The sequence below is a fragment of the Mustelus asterias genome, unplaced genomic scaffold, assembly GCF_964213995.1.
Source record: "Mustelus asterias unplaced genomic scaffold, sMusAst1.hap1.1 HAP1_SCAFFOLD_525, whole genome shotgun sequence".
In the NCBI taxonomy this organism is placed as follows: Eukaryota; Metazoa; Chordata; class Chondrichthyes; order Carcharhiniformes; family Triakidae; genus Mustelus; species Mustelus asterias.
In genome coordinates this window covers 115,290-134,824 of record NW_027590476.1, presented here as the reverse complement: position 1 = coordinate 134,824, position 19,535 = coordinate 115,290, and the positions used below count along the sequence as shown (strand labels likewise).

Genomic DNA, 19,535 nt, shown 5'->3' with positions numbered 1-19,535 from the left:
CCAGCAGCGGGATTACAGGTGCGCGCCACAACACCCGGCAAACGCAATCCTTGATTCAGCCGCCTTCAGTTCAAACAGCAGCAAGAGCTCGAATGCAGACATCACTGCAAATATAATCGGCTGCTTCACTGACTCAACTGACCATAATTTGAGGAAGCTTCAACTTTGTGTGCTCAAGTTAGTCTAATTGACACCTTAAAATTCATTTGTGCAAATTTTTGTTTGTATTCATGGAACCTGTGTGAATATGTTCACTCAGTCCAGTCCTCAGCCCAGGTATCAGTGCCGTTGAAAATAAGGAGCCGTTTTCTCTGTTGGAATGGCACGCAGCAGCTCGGCTGTCTGCCCCTGAAATACGCGCGTTTACTGCGCGCATCACAGCAGAGTGGAACAGAGACCTTTCCTTTTCCAGATGTCTGAATGTGACGCAGTGTTTTGCCAAGTGGAAGCTATGATACCAGAAGACCATGAGACATAGAACATAGAAAAACTGCAGCACAAACAAGCCCTTCGGCCCTCAAGTTGCGCCGGTCATGTCCCTACCTACCTACGCCTATATATAGGCTTACCTATAACCCTCAACCCTATTAAGTCCCATGTAGTCATCCAGGAGTCTCTTAAAAGACCCTATCGAGTTTGCCTCCACCACCATTGATGGCAGCCGATTCCACTCACCCACCACCCTCCGAGTGAAAAACTTACCCCTGACATCTCCTATGTACCTACTACCCAGCACCTTAAACCTGTGTCCTCTCGTAGCAGCCATTTCAGCCCTGGGAAAAAGCCTCTGAGAATCCACCCGATCTGTACCTCTCAACATCTTGTACAGCTCTATCACGTCACCTCTCATCCTTCGTCTCTCCAAGGAGAAAAGACCGAGCTCCCTCAACCTATCCTCATAAGGCATGCCACCCAATCCAGGCAACATCCTTGTTAATCTTCTCTGCACCTTTTCAATAATTTCTACATCCTTTCTGTAATGAGGCGACCAGAACTCAGCACAGACCTCTCAGTGGGGTCTGTCGAGGGTCTTATAAAGCTGCATCATTATCTCCCGACTCCTGAACTCAATCCCTCGATTGATGAAGGCCAGCACACCATACACCTTCTTAACCACCTCCTCTACCTGCGAGGCCGATTTAAGAGTCCTATGGACCCGGACCCCAAGGTATTTCTGATCCTCTACACTGCTAAGAGTCTTACCCTTGATATTATACTCCTTCATCCCATTTGACCTGCCGAAATGTACCACTACACATTTATCCAGGTTCCAAAATGTCCCACTACACATTTATCCGGGTTGTACCACTACACATTTATCCGGGTTATCTGTGTTGTTTAAGTTTTTATGTAAACTTTTATCGTGCCTGTATAATATTTCACTACTTTGTTTAGGTTCCTTCACAATTGAATTTCATAATGGACACATCACTGTGAAGAGGTCAGTCAGAATTATCAGCAAGGATTAATCAGCACTTTCTCATTGGAGATGTTAATCAGTGGAATCTCTCACACACAGATTTGCAGAAAAGATTAATTAATTTAGGACTGAAGTAAAGTTCGTAATTTTATTGTTAACTTTATGAACAGGTTCTTGTTGAGGATTCTTGAATTAAGGAGAAAGATCACAGAAGGTGCTTTTGAAAAGGAACATTGCAGCTCCGAAAATCAGTGACATCTCCAGAATATTAAACCCCAGCCAGGGACGGCACGGTGGCACAGTGGTTAGTACTGCTGCCTCACAGCACCAGTGACCCAGGTTCGATTCCTGGCTTGGGTCATTGTGTGGAGTTTGCATGTTCTCCCCGTGATTTGTGGATTTCCTCCAGGTGCTCCTGTTTCCTCCCACAGTCTGAAAGATGTGCTGGTTAGGTGCACTGACCTGAACAGGCACCGGAGTTTGGTGAATCGGGGCATTTCTCAGTAACTTCATTGCAGTGTTAATCTAAGCCTTACTTGTGACTAATAATTTTTTTTAAAACTTTAAAGTTGTAGGGATGTTAACATCAGCAGAAACAAACCAGATATTGTCAGACTATCAATCCAGGCTGTGATTAAAAGCAGAATCCAATCCTTGCAGTCTATTATGAATTTGCTGGTGTCTCAGCAGGCTGGAGGACCTTGTGAATGCCTTTCCACACAAGGAGCAGGTGAAAGGCCTCTCCCCAGAGTGAGTGCGTTGGTGAGTCAGAAGGTTGGATGACTGCTTGAAACTCTTTCCACAGGTACTGCAGCTGAATGGATTCTCCTGAGTGTGAGTGCGGTGGTGGGACTGGAGGGTGAATAACCGAGTGAATCCCTTCCCACACACCGAGCAGGTGAATGGTCTCTCCCCGGTGTGAAGTCGCTGGTGTCTCACCAGATCGAATGACTGGGAGAATTTCTTCCCACACACGGAGCAGCTGAACGGTCTCTCCCCGGTGTGAGTGCGTTGGTGAGCAGTCAGGGTGGATGACTGTCCAAAACTCTTTCCACAGGAAATGCAGCTGAACGGTTTCTCCTCGGTGTGAATTCACTGATGTGTCCAAAGGCCGGATGACCGAGTGAATCTCTCACCGCACACAGGGCAGGTGAACGGCTTCACCCCAGTGTGAATCCGCTGGTGTGTAGCGAGGCTGGATGTGCTGTTGAACCTCTTCCCACAGTGAGTGCAGCTGAAGGGCCTCTCCTCAGTGTGAATTCTCTGGTGTAACATCAGGTAGGTTGTCTTGGTAAATCCCTTCCCACACACAGAACAGAGGAATGGCTTCTCCCCAGTGTGAATGCGTTGATGGATATCCAGCCGGAAAGAAGACTTGAATCCCTTCCCACAGTCCCCACATTTCCAAGGTTTCTCCATGGTCTGGGTCTCTTCCTGTCTCTCCAGCCTAGAGATCAGTTGAAGCCTCGTCCACATACAGAACATGTGTTTGCTCCCCACTGTGAATGGTGTGATGTTTTTTCAGGATGTAACTGGTTAAAGCTCTTTCCACAATCAGTTCACTGGAACACCTTCACTCGGGTGTGTGTGTGTCTTGGTGTTTCTCCAGTTGCACTGATGTTTAAGATCTTTTCCACAGATAAACATTTCTCCTTCCACATTGAAAGGTTGATGAATAGTTGAGTGACTCAAACCAAAATGTTCGTTTTGAGTTTTGCATCTACAAATCTTTCCCTTGTAAGATCTGTAAAAAGAGTTTACAAAATTAATCACGGTCAGTCCAGGATAGAAATTCATATCAGACAATTCTAATTTCTCTAGAACATTCTTTCCTCTCTTGTTGCCCCAAATCTGTAAATCCCCGTCTCACACACACTCCCTCCTCCCTGGGCCGAAATCCAAACCCATCTCACCATCCCCACCATTTCTGTCCTCCATTCCCTCCCTCCAGTCTGTCTGGCTTCAGTTCTCTTGCACCTCTGTGCAAAATCAAGAAGATTGTTTTCACCCCTGGTCACTGGGACCCTCAAGGCCCACCCACTCTCTGGTTCACTGATACTGTTGGCTGCAGAGACCAATCTGTGAGAGGCGGTTCTGTTTCAAGTGCCACATATGAAATGGTTCTCAGGTCTGGTTGTGGGTTGTTGTTTTCGGTGTTGGCTCTTTTTGCTGAGTCACTGGGATGATCATCCTCTATCCTGTGAATGTACCCAAGCTGGCAAAGTCACCTCCACTTGATGAGAACCCATATTCTTGGGAGACAATGAATTGTAGATTTTGCATCAAAGATTTTTGAGCAGTATACATATTACAGAGGAGGAGGTGCTGGAAGTCTTAAAGCGCATCAAGGTAGATAAATCCCCGGGACCTGATGAAGTGTATCCCAGGACTTTGTGGGAGGCTAGGGAGGAAATTGAGGGTCCCCTAACAGAGATATTTAAATCATCGATAGTCACAGGTGAGGTACCTGAAGATTGGAGGGTGACAAATGTTGTGCCTTTGTTTAAAAAGGGCTGCAGGGAAAAGCCTGGGAACTGCAGGCCAGTGAGCCTCACATCTGTGGTAGGTAAGTTGTTGGAAGGTATTTTGAGAGACAGGATCTACAGGCATTCAGAGACTCAAGGACTGATTAGGGACAGTCAGCATGGCTTTGTGAGTGGAAAATCATGTCTCACAAAGTTGATTGAGTTGTTTGAAGGTGTTTATGTTGTCTACATGGACTTTAGCAAGGCCTTTGACAAGGTACCGCATGGTAGGTTGTTGCATAAGGTTACGTCTCACGGGATCCAGGGTGAGGTAGCTCATTGGATACAAAATTGGCTTGATGACAGAAGACAGAGGTGGTTGTAGAGGGTTGTTTTTCAAACTGGAGACCTGTGACCAGCCTCAGGGATCAGTGCTGGGCCCACTGTTATTTGTCATTTATATTAATGATTTGGATGAAAATATAGGAGGCATGGTTAGTAAGTTTGCAGATGACACCAAGTTTGGTGGCATAGTGGACAGTGAAGAAGGTTATCTCGGATTGCAACGGGATCTTGATCGATTGGGCCAGTGGGCTGACGAATGGTAGATGGAGTTTAATTTAGATAAATGTGAAGCGATGCATTTTGATAGGTTGAACCAGGGCAGGACTTACTCAGTTAATGGCAGGGTGTTGGGGAGAGTGACAGAGAAAGAGATCTCGGGGTACATGTTCATAGCTCCTTGAAAGTGGAGTCACAGGTGGACAGAGTGGTGAAGAAGGCATTCAGCATGCTTGGTTTCATTGGTCAGAACATTGAATACAGGAGTCTTGTTGAAGTTGTACAAGACATTGGTAAGGCCACACTTGGAATACTATGTACAGTTCTGGTCACCCTGTTATAGAAAGGATATTATTAAACTAGAAAGAGTACAGAAAAGATTTACTAGGATGCTACCAGGACTTGATAGTTTGAGTTATAAGGAGAGGCTGGATAGACTGGGACTTTTTTCTCTGGAGTGTAGAAGGCTGAGGGGTGATCTTACAGACGTCTATAAAATAGAGGGGCACAGATCAGCTAGATAGTCTATTGCTTTTCCCAAAGGTAGGGGGGTCTAAAACTAGAGGGCATAGGTTTAAGGTGAGGGGGGAGAGATACAAAAGGGTCCAGAGGGGCAATTTTTTCACACACAGAGGGTGGTAAGTATCTGAAACAAGCTGCCAGAGGCAGTAGTAGAGGCGGGTACAATTTTGTCTTTTAAAAAGCGTTTAGACAGTTACATGGGTAAGAGGGTACAGAGGGATATGGGCCAAACGCGGACAGTTGGGACTAGCTTTGGGGTTTAAAAAAAAGGGTGGCATGTTGGGCCGAAGGGCCTGTTTCCATGCTGTAAACCTCTATGACACTATAACATTTTAAGACTTAGTTGGTAAATCAGCAGTGAACAGAGTTGTGAAGCGGTAGAAACAAGACATAACTTGTGGAAATAACAGTTAAAATACACCCAATAATTAGAGGCAGAGGGAATTAGACAATGGCAGGGAACTGATCAGGTAGGGTAGAGGTGAAACAGCGAAATGGATGGCTGGTTAAAAATTCATTCATGGATGTACAAAGCATGGTTAGTAAATTTGCAGACGATACTAAATTAGGAGCTGATAGCGAAGAAAGTTATCAAAAATTACATCTTGATCAGTTAGGGAAGTGGGCCGAGAATTGGCAGATGGATTTCAGTACAGCCAAGTGTGAGTGTTGCATTTTGGAAAGTCAAACCAGGGTAGGACTTATACAGTGAATGGTAAGGCCCTGAGGAGTGTTGAGGAACAGAGGAACCCAGGAGTACAAGTACATAGTTCGTTGAAAGTGATGTCACAGGCAGACAGAGTGGTGAAGAAGGCATTTAGCACACTGGCCTTCATCAGTCAGAGCACTGAGTATAGGAGTTGGGACATTATGTTATAGTTGTATAAGTCACTGGTGAGGCCGCACTTGGAGTATTGTGTGCAGTTTTTGTAACACTTTTATAGGAAAGACATTGATAAACTGGAAAGAGTGTAAAGAAGATTTATGAGGATGTTGCCGGGACTAATGGGCCTGAGTGATCGCGAGACGTTGGACAGGTAAGGGCTTTATTCCTTCGAATGTAGGAGAATGTGGGGTGACTATATTGAGGTGTATTAAATCATGGGGGGCATAGATAGGATGAACCCACATAGTCTTTTTGCCAGGGTAGGGCAATTGAAAACTAGAGGGCATGGGTTTAAGGTGAGAGGGGAAAGATTTAAAAGGGACCCAAGGGACAACTTCTTCACGCAGAGGATGGTGTGTGTATGGAATGAGCTGCCAGAGAAAGTGGTTGAGGCAGGTTTAATAGCAACATTTAAAAAGCATTTGGAGAAGTACATGGATTGGAAAGGATTAGAGGGAAATGGGTCAAACGCGGGCAATTGGAACTAGCTGGGAGGGCACCATGGTTGGCATGGATCAGTTGGGCTGAAGGGCCTGTTTCCATGCGTATTGTTCTATGACTCTATGTGCTGGCTGTGTCACCATCTATTGCCCATAACTCATTGCCCTTGAACGGAGTGGCTTGCATTGCTGGGGGATGTGGTAATTTCCTTCTTTAAAGGACATTATTAAATCAGATGGATTTTCATGACAATTGTCATCAATGGACTTCTAATTCTAGATTTTTACTGAATTCAAATTGCAACATCTGCAGTTGTGGGATTCGAACCCAGGGTTCACAGTGTATTGCCCTGGATCCCTGTACTACTAATCCAATGAAACTATCACTGCGCCATTGCCTCCCCATCCATGGTAAAGGAGTCAGCCTGAGATCCATAGAATCAGAAAATGCACTAAATTTAATTAATGCCCAGTAACACTCACCCCAAAATAATTTCACTGTTTTCACATTTTTAAATCTCCTGCTGGAGTCTGCAGCTGCAAAGATCTCAGAGAATTGGTGTCCGGGGGAAAATGTTGAAATCTTCAAATCTTCTCCCTGTAAATGACAGAAGTTATAGGTGTAATTCAAGGTGAGAAATTCAGGACAGACAAACATTTCTTTTGGTCTGAGTTTCTTGTGTGTAAATCCTCCCCTTCTAACCTCCTGTAAAAGGAGTTTCCAAGATCCATCAGCATCTGTCCAGAACAGAAATTCAAAACATTCACTCCTCCTACCTGGCACAGAATTACTTTAGCTGGGACAAAATTGCAGTGGGAACAGTTCAGAGAAGATTCAGTGGGTTGATTCCTGAAATGAGGAGTTTTATCTTTCAGGTTGAGCAGTTTGGGCCTGTACTCTTTGGAGGTTAGAAGACTGAGAAGTAATCTCATTGAAACATCTGGGAATTTAAGGGCGGCACGGTGGCTAGCACTGCTGCCTCACAGTGCCAGGGTCCCAGGTTCAATTCCGGCCTCGGGTCACTGTCTGGATGGAGTTTGCACATTCTCCCCATGTCTGCGTGGGTTTCCTCCGGGTGCTCCGGTTTCCTCCCAGTTCAAAGATGTGCGGGTCAGGTGGATTGGCCATGATAAATTGACCCGTGTCAGGGGGATTAGCGAGATAAATGCATGGGGTTGTGAGGATGGGGCCTGGGTGGGATTGTGATCGGTACAGACTCGATGCGCTCTCCGTCTCCGCTGAAACAAGATGGCGGGCGATAACCGGGGCCTGTTCCCGGGATAAAAGCCTGGGAGCTGTAAACCCGGGACCTGCAGGGTCTATTCGGGCCGTGCGGCCCACAGCAGATGTTTGTGAAGCCATAGCTCGCTCCCTACCCCGACCCCGACGACATTTCTCCCGCAGCCCCACCGACTCACCCGCTGAAAAAAGCGTCTCCCGCACTCGCATGGCTCCAAGCAAAGTGACACTGCGCATGCTCCAGATACAGCACTGCGCTTGCGTAATAGGCTCCTGTGGAATGAATAGGACACTCTCACACCCGCAGGGGCACCTGGGAATTAACGGCGTCATTGTCAAAGACAATAATAGAAAATTATCTTGTGCAATTAAGATCAATTAATTTTTTTAAATGCATTCCTCGGAATTTGTGCGCCGCCATTCTCTATTTCTAAAATTGATTTAAACCAGTGCTCTCCTGTGGGAATACCCCGAGTTTTTAAAACTTTCCCCACTGGTTTCCCTCTCTGCTCTCCTGAAGGTGCAGTAAGAAGTCTCGCAACACCAGGTTAAAGTCCAACAGGTTTATTTGGTAGAAAATACCATAAGCTTTCGGAGCACAGCTCCTTCGTCAGATGGAGTGGATATCTGTTCTCAAACAGTGCAAACAGACACAGAAATCAAATTACAGAATCATAGAAATCCTACAGTGCAGAAGGAGGCCATTCGGCCCATCGAGTCTGCACCGACCACAATCCCACCCAGGCCCTACCCCCACATATTTACCCGCTAATCCCTCTAACCTATGCATCCCAGGACTCTAAGGGACAATTTTTAACCTGGCCAATCAACCTAACCCGCACATCTTTGGACTGTGGGAGGAAACCGGAGCACCCGGAGGAAACCCACGCAGACACGAGGAGAATGTGCAAACTCCACACAGACAGTGACCCAAGCCAGGAATCGAACCCGGGACCCTGGAGCTGTGAAGCAGCAGTGCTAACCACTGTGCTACTGTGCCGCCCTATACTGATTAGAATGCAAATCTCTACAGCCAGCCAGGTCTTAAATGTACAGACAATGTGGGTGGAGGGAGCATGAAACACAGGTTAAAGAGATGTGTATTGTCTCCAGACAGAACAGCTAGTGAAATTCTGCAAGTCCAGGAGGCAAGCTGTGGGGGGTTACTGATAATGTGACATAAATCCAACATCCCGGTTTAGGCCGTCCTCATGTGTGCGGAACTTGGCTATCAGTTTCTGCTCAGCGACTCTGCGCTGTCGTGTGTCATGAAGGCCGCCTTGGAGAACGCTTACCTGAAGATCCAAGGCTGAATGCCCGTGACCGCTGAAGTGCTCCCCCACAGGAAGAGAACAGTCTCGCCTGGTGATTGTCGAGCGGTGTTCATTCATCCATTGTCGTAGCGTCTGCATGGTTTCCCCAATGTACCATGCCTCGGGACATTCTTTCTTGCAGCGTATCAGGTAGACAACGTTGGCCGAGTTGCAAGAGTAGGTACCGTGTACCTGGTAGATGGTGTTCTCACGTGAGATGATGGCATCCGTGTCGATGATCCGGCACGTCTTGCAGAGGTTGCTGTGGCAGGGTTGTGTGGTGTCCTGGTCACTGTTCTCCTGAAGGCTGGGTAGTTTGCTGCGGACAATGGTCTGTTTGAGGTTGCGTGGTTGTTTGAAGGCAAGAAGTGGGGGTGTGGGGATGGCCTTGGCGAGATGTTCGTCTTCATCAATGACATGTTGAAGGCTCCGGAGGAGATGCCGTAGCTTCTCCGCTCCGGGGAAGTACTGGACGACGAAGGGTACTCTGTCCACTGTGTCCCGTGTTTGTCTTCTGAGGAGGTCGGTGCGGTTTTTCGCTCTGGCGCATCGGAACTGTTGATTGATGAGTCGAGCGCCATATCCTGTTCTTATGAGGGCATCTTTCAGCGTCTGGAGGTGTCTGTTGCGATCCTCCTCATCCGAGCAGATCTGAAGGTGCTCATACTGGTTGGGTAAATCCCACAGAGATTGGTTTCTTTCACTTTCTTTTTCCTGATGCTGAATATTCTGTTTTATGGAATGATACATCACAGATGGAAACCATTTGGCTCATCCTGCCCAGTCGGGCTGTCTTTAAGATCGATCCAATTAATCTCACAGCCCTGCTGGCAGAGTGAGAACAATGTATATATACTGCAGCAATCTAGGAGATGAATGGAAAATGTTTTCTAGTTGCATACCTCTCAGACACACTCACCCCTAGAATGATAAATTGGCCTGTGTACTAAGCAGATATTAAGGTTCCACTTAAAATTAAAACAGAAGGTGCTGGAAAAATGCAGCAGTCGCCAGGGCCGAGTTGATGGTCAAAATGATGGTGCCGAGCTGCCGTTAGAAAATAACCAGCAATCCAACAAGCCACTCAAAATATTGAATCAAACAAAATTGATCAAAGATTGAGCCAAAGTATTCTGTTTTCCAACATGGTGCTATGATTTTTTGTGATGGTTTTAATGTTCTCACAATTACCTGGTGCAGAACGGGTTTATTTTATACTCACTCCAACCCATCGCTGTCCATGAACCACATTACCCCCACTCTGGTTCCCCATCCCATCAGAGACAACTCAGTCACTGACTGGAAATTAGGGCTTTTATTGAGAGCTCTGACAACCGAGAATGCACAGTAGGCAGAATCAACCCGAGCGAACAAACCCCAGACAGTGAACATTATCTCCCCCAGACCCGAATATAAAACAGTGAACATTCTCCCCCAGACCCGAATATAAAACAGTGAACATTATCCCCCCCAGACCCGAATATAAAACAGTGAACATTATCCCCCAGACCCGAATATAAAACAGTGAACATTATCCCCCCAGACCCGAATGTAAAACAGTGAACATTATCCCCCCCAGACCCGAATATAAAACAGTGAACATTATCCCCCCCAGACCCGAATATAAAACAGTGAACATTATCTCCCCCAGACCCGAATATAAAACAGTGAACATTATCCCCCCCAGACCCGAATATAAAACAGTGAACATTATCCCCCCCAGACCCGAATATAAAACAGTGAACATTATCCCCCCAGACCCGAATATAAAACAGTGAACATTATCCCCCCCCAGACCCAAATATAAAACAGTGAACATTATCTCCCAGACCCGAATATAAAGTAATGAACATTCTCCCCCCAGACCGGAATATAAAATAGTGAACATTATCCCCCAGTCCCGAATATAAAACACTGAACATTATCCCCCAGACCCAAATATAAAACAGTGGACATTGTCCCCCAGACCCAAATAAAAACAGTGAACATTATCCCCCCCAGACCCGAATATAAAACAGTGAACATTATCCCCCCCAGACCCGAATATAAAACAATGAACATTATCCCCCCCAGATCCGAATATAAAACAATGAACATTATCCCCCCCAGATCCGAATATAAAACAGTGAACATTATCCCCCCCAGACCCGAATATAAAACAGTGAACATTATCCCTCAGAACCGAATATAAAACAATGAACATTATCCCCCCCAGATCTGAATATAAAACAGCGAACATTATCCCCCAGACCCAAATATAAAACAGTGAACATTATCCCCCCCAGACCCGAATATAAAACAGTGAACATTATCCCCTCAGACCCGAATATAAAACAGTGAACATTATCCCCCCCAGACCCGAATATAAAGTAATGAACATTCTCCCCCCAGACCGGAATATAAAATAGTGAACATTATCCCCCAGTCCCGAATATAAAACACTGAACATTATCCCCCAGACCCAAATATAAAACAGTGGACATTGTCCACCAGACCCAAATAAAAACAGTGAAAATTATCCCCCCAGACCCGAATATAAAACAGTGAACATTATCCCCCCCAGACCCGAATATAAAACAATGAACATTATTCCCCCCAGACCCGAATATAAAACAGTGAACATTATCCTCCCCCCAGACCTGAATATAAAACAGTGAACATTATCCCCCCCAGACCCGAATATAAAACAGTGAACATTATCCCCCAGACCCGAATATAAAACAGTGAACATTATCCCCCAGACCCAAATATAAAACAGTGAACATTATCCCTCAGACACGAATATAAAACAGTGAACATTATCCCCTCAGACCCGAATATAAAACAGTGAACATTATCCCCCCAGACCCGAATATAAAACAGTGAACATTATCTCCCAGACCCGAATATAAAGTAATGAACATTCTTCCCCCAGACCGGAATATAAAATAGTGAACATTATCCCCCAGTCCCGAACGTAAAACACTGAACATTATCCCACAGACCCAAATATAAAACAGTGGACATTGTCCCCCAGACCCAAATAAAAACAGTGAACATTATCCCCCAGACGCAAATATAAAACAATGAACATTATCCCCCCAGACCCGAATATAAAACAGTGAACATTATTCCCCCTGACCCAAATATAAAACAATGAACATTATTCCCCCCAGACCCGAATATAAAACAGTGAACATTATCCCGCCCCAGACCCGAACATAAAACAGTGAACATTATCCCCTCAGACCCGAATATAAAACAGTGAACATTATCCCCCCCAGACCCGAATATAAAACAGTGAACATTATCTCCCAGACCCGAATATAAAGTAATGAACATTCTTCCCCCAGACCGGAATATAAAATAGTGAACATTATCCCCCAGTCCCGAATATAAAACACTGAACATTATCCCCCAGACCCAAATATAAAACAGTGGACATTGTCCCCCCCAGACCCGAATATAAAACAGTGAACATTATCCCCCCCAGACCCAAATAAAAACAGTGAACATTATCCCCCAGATGCAAATATAAAACAATGAACATTATCCCCCCAGACCCGAATATAAAACAGTGAACATTATTCCCCCTGACCCAAATATAAAACAATGAACATTATTCCCCCCAGACGCGAATATAAAACAGTGAACATTATCCCGCCCCAGACCCGAATATAAAACAGTGAACATTATCCCCCCCCCGACCCGAATATAAAACAGTGAACATTATCCCCCAGACCCGAATATAAAACAGTGAACATTATCCCCCCCGGACCCAAATATAAAACAGTGAAATTATCCCCCCCAGACCCGAATATAAAACAGTGAACATTATCCCCCCCAGACCCGAATATAAAACAGTGAACATTATCCCCCAGACCCCAATATAAAACAGTGAACATTATCCCTCCCAGATCCGAATATAAAACAATGAACATTATCCTCCCCAGACCCGAATATAAAACAATGAACATTATCCCCCCCCAGACCCGAATATAAAACAGTGAACATTATCGCCCCCAGACCCCAATATAAAACAGTGAACATTATCCCTCCCAGATCCGAATATAAAACAATGAACATTATCCCCCCCAGACCCGAATATAAAACAATGAACATTATCCCCCCCAGACCCGAATATAAAACAATGAACATTATCCCCCCCAGACCCGAATATAAAACAATGAACATTATCCCCCCAGACCCGAATATAAAACAGTGAACATTATCCCCCCCAGACCCAAATATAAAACAGTGAACATTATCCCTCAGACCCGAATATAAAACAATGAACATTATCCCCCCCAGATCCGAATATAAAACAGTGAACATTATCCCCCCCAGATCCGAATATAAAACAGTGAACATTATCCCCCAGACCGGAATATAAAACAGTGAACATTATCCCCCCCAGACCCGAATATAAAACAGTGAACATTATCCCCCCCAGACCCGAATATAAAACAGTGAACAATATCCCCCAGACCCAAATATAAAACAGTGAACATTATCCCCCCCAGACCCGAATATAAAACAATGAACATTATCCCCCCCAGACCCAAATATAAAACAGTGAACATTATCCCCCCCAGACCCAAATATAAAACAGTGAACATTATCCCTCAGACCCGAATGTAAAACAATGAACATTATCCCCCCCAGATCCGAATATAAAACAGTGAACATTATCCCCCCCAGACCCAAATATAAAACAGTGAACATTATCCCTCAGACCCGAATATAAAACAGCGAACATTATCCCCCCCAGATCCGAATATAAAACAGTGAATATTATCCGCCCCCAGACCCAAATATAAAACATTGAACATTATCCCCCCCAGACCCGAATATAAAACAGTGAACATTATCCCCCCCCCAGACCCGAATATAAAACAGTGAACATTATCCCCCAGATCCGAATATAAAACAGTGAACATTATCCCCCCCAGACCCGAATATAAAACAGTGAACATTATCCCCCCCAGACCCGAATATAAAACAGTGAACATTATGCCCCCCAGACCCGAATATAAAACAGTGAACATTATCCCCCAGACCCGAATATAAAACAGTGAACATTATCCCCCCCAGATCCGAATATAAAACAGTGAACATTATCCCCCCCAGACCCGAATATAAAACAGTGAACATTATCCCCCCCAGATCCGAATATAAAACAGTGAACATTATCCCCCCCAGACCCAAATATAAAACAGTGAACATTATCCCTCCCAGACCCGAATATAAAACAGTGAACATTATCCCCCCCAGATCCAAATATAAAACAGTGAATATTATCCCCCCCCAGACCCAAATATAAAACATTGAACATTATCCCCCCCCAGACCCGAATATAAAACAGTGAACATTAACCCCCCCAGACCCGAATATAAAACAGTGAACATTATCCTCCAGATCCGTATATGAAGCAGTGACCTGGGGGTTCTTGTGCATGAGACGCAAAAACCCAGTCTGCAGGTGAAACAGGTGATCAAGAAGGCAAATGGGATGTTGGCCTATATCGCAAGGGGGACAGAATATAAAAGCAGAGATGTCTTGCTGCATCTGTACAGGGCATTGGTGAGGCCGCAGCTGGAATACTGTGTGCAGTATTGGTCCCCTTATTAGCGGAAGGATATATTGACCTTGGAGGGAGTGCAGAGAAGGTTCACCAGGTTGATACCAGAGATGAGGGGTGTTGATTATGAGGAGAGACTGAGCAGACTGGGTTTGTACTCATTGGAATTTAGAAGGCTGAGGGGGGATCTTATAGAGACCTATAAGATAATGAAGGGGCTGGATAGGGTAGAGGTGGAGAGATTCTTTCCACTTAGAAAGGAAACTGGAACTAGAGGGCACAGCCTCAAAATAAAGGGGGGGTCAGTTTAGGACAGAGTTGAGGAGGAACTTCTTCTCTCAGAGGGTGGTGAATCTCTGGAATTCTCTGCCCACTGAAGTGGTGGAGGCTACCTCGTTGAATATGTTTAAATCACGGAGAGATGGATTCCTGATCGGTAAGGGAATTAGGGGTTATAGGGATCAGGCGGGTAAGTGGAACTAATCCACTTCAGATCAGCCATGATCTTATTGAATGGCGGGGCAGGCTTGAGGGGCTAGACGGCCTACTCCTGCTCCTATTTCTTATGTTCTTATGTAACATTCTCCCCCCAGACCCGAATATAAATCATGTGAACATTATCCCCCAGACCCAAATATAAAACAGTGAACATTATCCCCCAGACCCGAATATAAAACAGTGAACATCATCCCCCCCAGACCCGAATATAAAACAGTGAACATTATCCCCCCCAGACGCGAATATAAAACAGTGAACATTATCCCCCAGACCCGAATATAAAACAGTGAACATTATCCCCCCCAGACCCGAATATAAAACAGTGAACATTATCCCCCCCAGACCCGAATATAAAACACTGAACATTATTCCCCCCAGACCCGAATATAAAACAGTGAACATTATCACCCCCAGACCCGAATATAAAACAGTGAACATTATCCCCCCCAGACCCGAATATAAAACAGTGAACATTATCCCCCCCAGACCCGAATATAAAACAGTGAACATTATCCCCCAGACCCGAATATAAAGCAGTGAACATTATCCCCCCCAGACCCGAATATAAAACAGTGAACATTATCCCCCCCAGACCCGAATATAAAACAGTGAACATTATCCCCCAGACCCGAATATAAAACTGTGAATATTCTCCCCCAGACCCGAATATAAAACAGTGAACATTATCCCCCCCCAGACCCGAATATAAAACAGTGAACATTATCCCCCCCCAGACCCGAATATAAAACAGTGAACATTATCCCCCCCACACTTGAATACAAAATTGTCCTGATGGATTCAGACAGCATTATCACAATATTCCAAATGTGTTTTTTCCAGGAATAGATTCAGCGGCTGCATCACTGGAGGCCAGAGATACTCTCCTCAAACTCGGCTCATGTGAGGAATCCCTCCAATGAGGCTCAGGAATGCTACAACCAGAGTCACGTGACCACCAAGTGTGTAACTGAACAAACTACCGCAACGTTGAAGATGTGTTTCAGTGTGAAATGATTTGTTTAACCTGGTGCTTCAGATTTGAGAGAAATTTTCCCTTTCTGGGGTAATTTGACCTTGACCCAGGCACTTTTCAGATCTGAAAGTGATGGCCTTTAGCACAATCACAAGGCTGCACAATACAGAGGGAACACTAATCTGTTTCATTCTGCGGCTATGTCGTGGTTACACGAGTGATACTTTCCACTAATTAGCTGCCAGCACCAAAAAGGAATTCAGCCTCCCACACAACTGAGCAAGACTGGGTATGAATATCTTTATTTGGTAGCAAATACCATTAGCTTTCGGAGCGCTGCTCCTTCGTCAGATGGAGTGGAAATCTGCTCTCAAACAGGGCACAGAGACACAAAATCAAGTTACAGAATACTGATGAGAATGCGAATCTCTACTGCTAACCAGGTCTTAAAGATACAGACAATGTGAGTGGAGGGAGCCTTAAGCACAGGTTAAAGAGATGTGTATTGTCTCCAGACAGTAACCCTCACAGCTTGCCTCCTGGACTTGCAGAATCTCACTGGCTGTCCTGTCTGGAGACAATACACATCTCTTTAACCTGTGCTTAATGCTCCCTCCACTCACATTGTCTGTATCTTTAAGACCTGGTTGGCTGTAGAGATTCGCATTCTAATCAGTCTTCTGTAACTTGATTTTGTGTCTCTGTGCCGTTTCAGAGCAGATTTCCACTCCATCTGATAAAGGAGCAGCGCTCCGAAAGCTAACGGTATTTGCTACCAAATAAACCTGTTGGACTTTAACCTGGTGTTGTTAAAACTCTTACTGTGTTTACCCCAGTCCAACGCCGGCATCTCCACATTATGAATATCTTTGCCAGTGTAGTGCCGGGTACGAGGCTGGACATCCCAGTGAGTGGCTGATAGAACAAAACAGCATGTTCCTTGATTTGTCAGAATAAGTAGTGTTTTTTTTCAGCAGCCCACACTCACAAAACCAAAAATACAATGTTTACTGTGATTACAGATTGGGCAGCACTTGCTGAACAATCCTGAGTGTGCCAATAGCTACACTCATAATCAATTGAAGATAATCAGTCGAGTTCATAGTTATAGTTGTGAGAAGCAACTTACATTTATACGCAGCGATCCTTTCCCTGCAAACAAAAGGAGAATTTTCAAGTCTTGCACCTTTTTTGAATTTCCCAGAAGCTTGAGAAACCTACAGTCTTCTATTGATTTCTCCATGGTGATGCTTCAAGTCAATGAGACTCCACCAATTGCGATCATTTGAAATTTGGCATTCTTCTGTTTGTCCTGATGAGTGCATGATGAAGAGATTCAGCAACAGGTCTCTCTTTTCAGCAATATTCAAGTTCAGTTCTAACAAGTATCTGTGCATTGTTTTATGTTCCTTGATAATTAAATGTGATCGTGGAAGTGTCACTGTGAATAATGTGCAAGTTAGTAAGAATTGTCAGTATTTTCGAATTGGAAATCTTAATCAGTGGAACCTTTCAGACACTGAATTGTACAGTTTGCACCAAACATCAATTTAAGATTTCAGGAAAAGTTCATAAACTTATTATAAACAAGTTCCTGTTGAGAGTTCCTGAATTTAAAAAAATCACAGATGGTGCTTTTAAAAAGGGACACAGCAGCCCTGAAAATCAGTGACATCTCAGAATATTAAACTTCAGCCAGTTGTCGCGATTGTTAATGTCAGCAGAAACAAACCAAATATTGTCAGACTATCAATCCTGGATGTGATTAACAGCTGCAGTAACTGCAAAATCCTACTCCTGCAGGCAATTGTGAACTTGCAGATGTGTCAGCAAGTGGGATGACCGAGTGTATCCCTTCCCACACACAGAGCAGGTGAATGGCCTCTCCCCAGTGTGGATGAGCTCATGTAAATGCAGGCTGCCAGACTGAGTGAATCCCTTCCCACACATGGAGCAAGTGAATGGTCTCTCCCCAGTGTGAGTGCGTTGATGTGCAGTGAGGATTGATAACTGCCTGAAACTCTTTCCACAGTATGTGCAAATAAATGGTTTCTCCTCAGTGTGAATTCGCTGATGTGACAGGAGGCCGGGTGAATTGGTGAATTCCCTCCCACACGTGGAACAGGTGAACGGCCTTTCCCCAGTGTGAACTCGCTTGTGTGCACTGAGGTTGGATGAAGACCTGAACCTCTTTCCACAGGAAGTGCAGCTGAACGGTCTCTCCTCTGTGTGAACTCGCTGGTGTGACAGCAGGTTAGATGACAGAGTGAATCTCTTACCACACACAGAACAGGTGAATGGCTTCTCTCCTGTGTGAATTCGCTGGTGTGACCAAAGACCGGATGGCCCAGCAAAATCCTTCCCACATAAGGAGCAGGTGAACAATGTCTCCCCAGTGTGAACTCGCTGATGTGCACTGAGGTTGGATGAACATGAGAACCCCTTTCCACAGGTGGAGCAGCTGAACGGCCTCTCCTCAGTGTGAGTTCGCTGGTGTAACAGCAGGTGGGATGAGGTAGTGAATCGTTTCCCACACACAGAACAGATGAATGGCCTCTCTCCAGTGTGACTGTGTCTATGGTTTTCCAGCAAGTATGGATAATTGAATCCTTTACCACAATCATCACATTTCCATGGTTTCTTCATTTTCCCAGCCCCAATGTGACCGTGTCGATGGGTTTCCAACCGGGATGGATAATTGAATCCTTTACCACAATCCTCACATTTCCACGGTTTGTCCATGGTGCTGGTGTCCTTCTGTCTCTCCAGGTTGGATGATTAGTTGAAGCCTCATCCACATACACACCATGTGTATGGTTTCTCCCCACTGTGAATGGTGTGATGTTTTTCAGGCTGTGTTACTGGTTAAAGCTCGATTCACAGTCAGTTCACTGGAGTGTGTGTGTGTGTGTCTCAGTTCTTTTTCTGTCACATTGAATTTTGAAATTTTCTCCCACTGACAAAACAGGGAATGATTTCTCCCTCCACTGTCAAAAGCAATCATATTCAGGTCATGATGAATCGAATGGTTCTGTCAGACTTTGATCTGAAGTTTAGTTTGTTTCCTGTCTGTGAATCCTCCTCTTGTAGTTCCCTGCAAAAAGAGTTTTAAAAAATTACTTGAGAACAGACAATTTCAGTTTCCACGAAACATTTCTCCATCTTATTTATCTTGAGCTGTCATCCCCATCCCACACTCTCTCTTGTCCCTGAGCTGAAATCAAACTCATTGTCTCATCTCCACTCTGAGCCCAGCTCCCTCTCCCTCCAGCTGGATTCAGTCCTCCAGACCATGTACAGATTGAGAGTACAATCAAGGAGTCAATTATTTTCCTTCCAAGTCAGGGGACGTGCAGCCCCACTGACTCTGTTGTTACCACAATAGTCACATGTGCTCTGCTCACCAATGAAACACCACGGTGACCATTAACATGGGCCTGTTCCTCGGAAAGGCTCCATTTTATTTGTGCCACAACAGCAGGGGAATTACCTCCTGCACAGGCACAAAGGTATCATCAGTCACAGAAAATAATTGCAGCTGGTGTCTCAAACCTCATTTTACCATTTGCTCCCAGACATTCTCAATTCAATTTTGAAATGCAAACTGAAATCTGGCATCATGTGGTAAATTAAAACACATTTTAATGGTCATTTTCA

At 44.9% G+C, this 19,535-nt stretch overlaps 2 protein-coding genes across 3 annotated transcripts in view; one reads left to right on the top strand and one right to left on the bottom strand.

Moving 5' to 3' along the window:
• Positions 1-19,535, top strand: part of LOC144486934 (uncharacterized) — a 59,787-nt gene that overhangs the window by 34,403 nt on the left and 5,849 nt on the right. The window lies entirely within an intron of this gene.
• On the bottom strand, positions 1,545-17,941 carry LOC144486929 (uncharacterized). 2 transcript variants are annotated; one of them, XM_078204947.1, is made up of 3 exons: positions 17,008-17,941; positions 6,778-6,892; positions 1,545-3,164 (listed from the first exon to the last, which is right to left on the bottom strand). In XM_078204947.1, exon 3 carries the CDS (start codon positions 2,903-2,905, stop codon positions 2,513-2,515), a length of 393 nt encoding a protein of 130 aa, XP_078061073.1. In that variant the 5' UTR covers positions 2,906-3,164; positions 6,778-6,892; positions 17,008-17,941; the 3' UTR covers positions 1,545-2,512. The 2 variants fall into 2 exon arrangements, with proteins under 2 accessions (XP_078061073.1, XP_078061072.1); XM_078204946.1 differs by lacking the exon at positions 17,008-17,941 and adding an exon at positions 7,714-7,745 and having other exon boundaries at positions 1,702-3,164.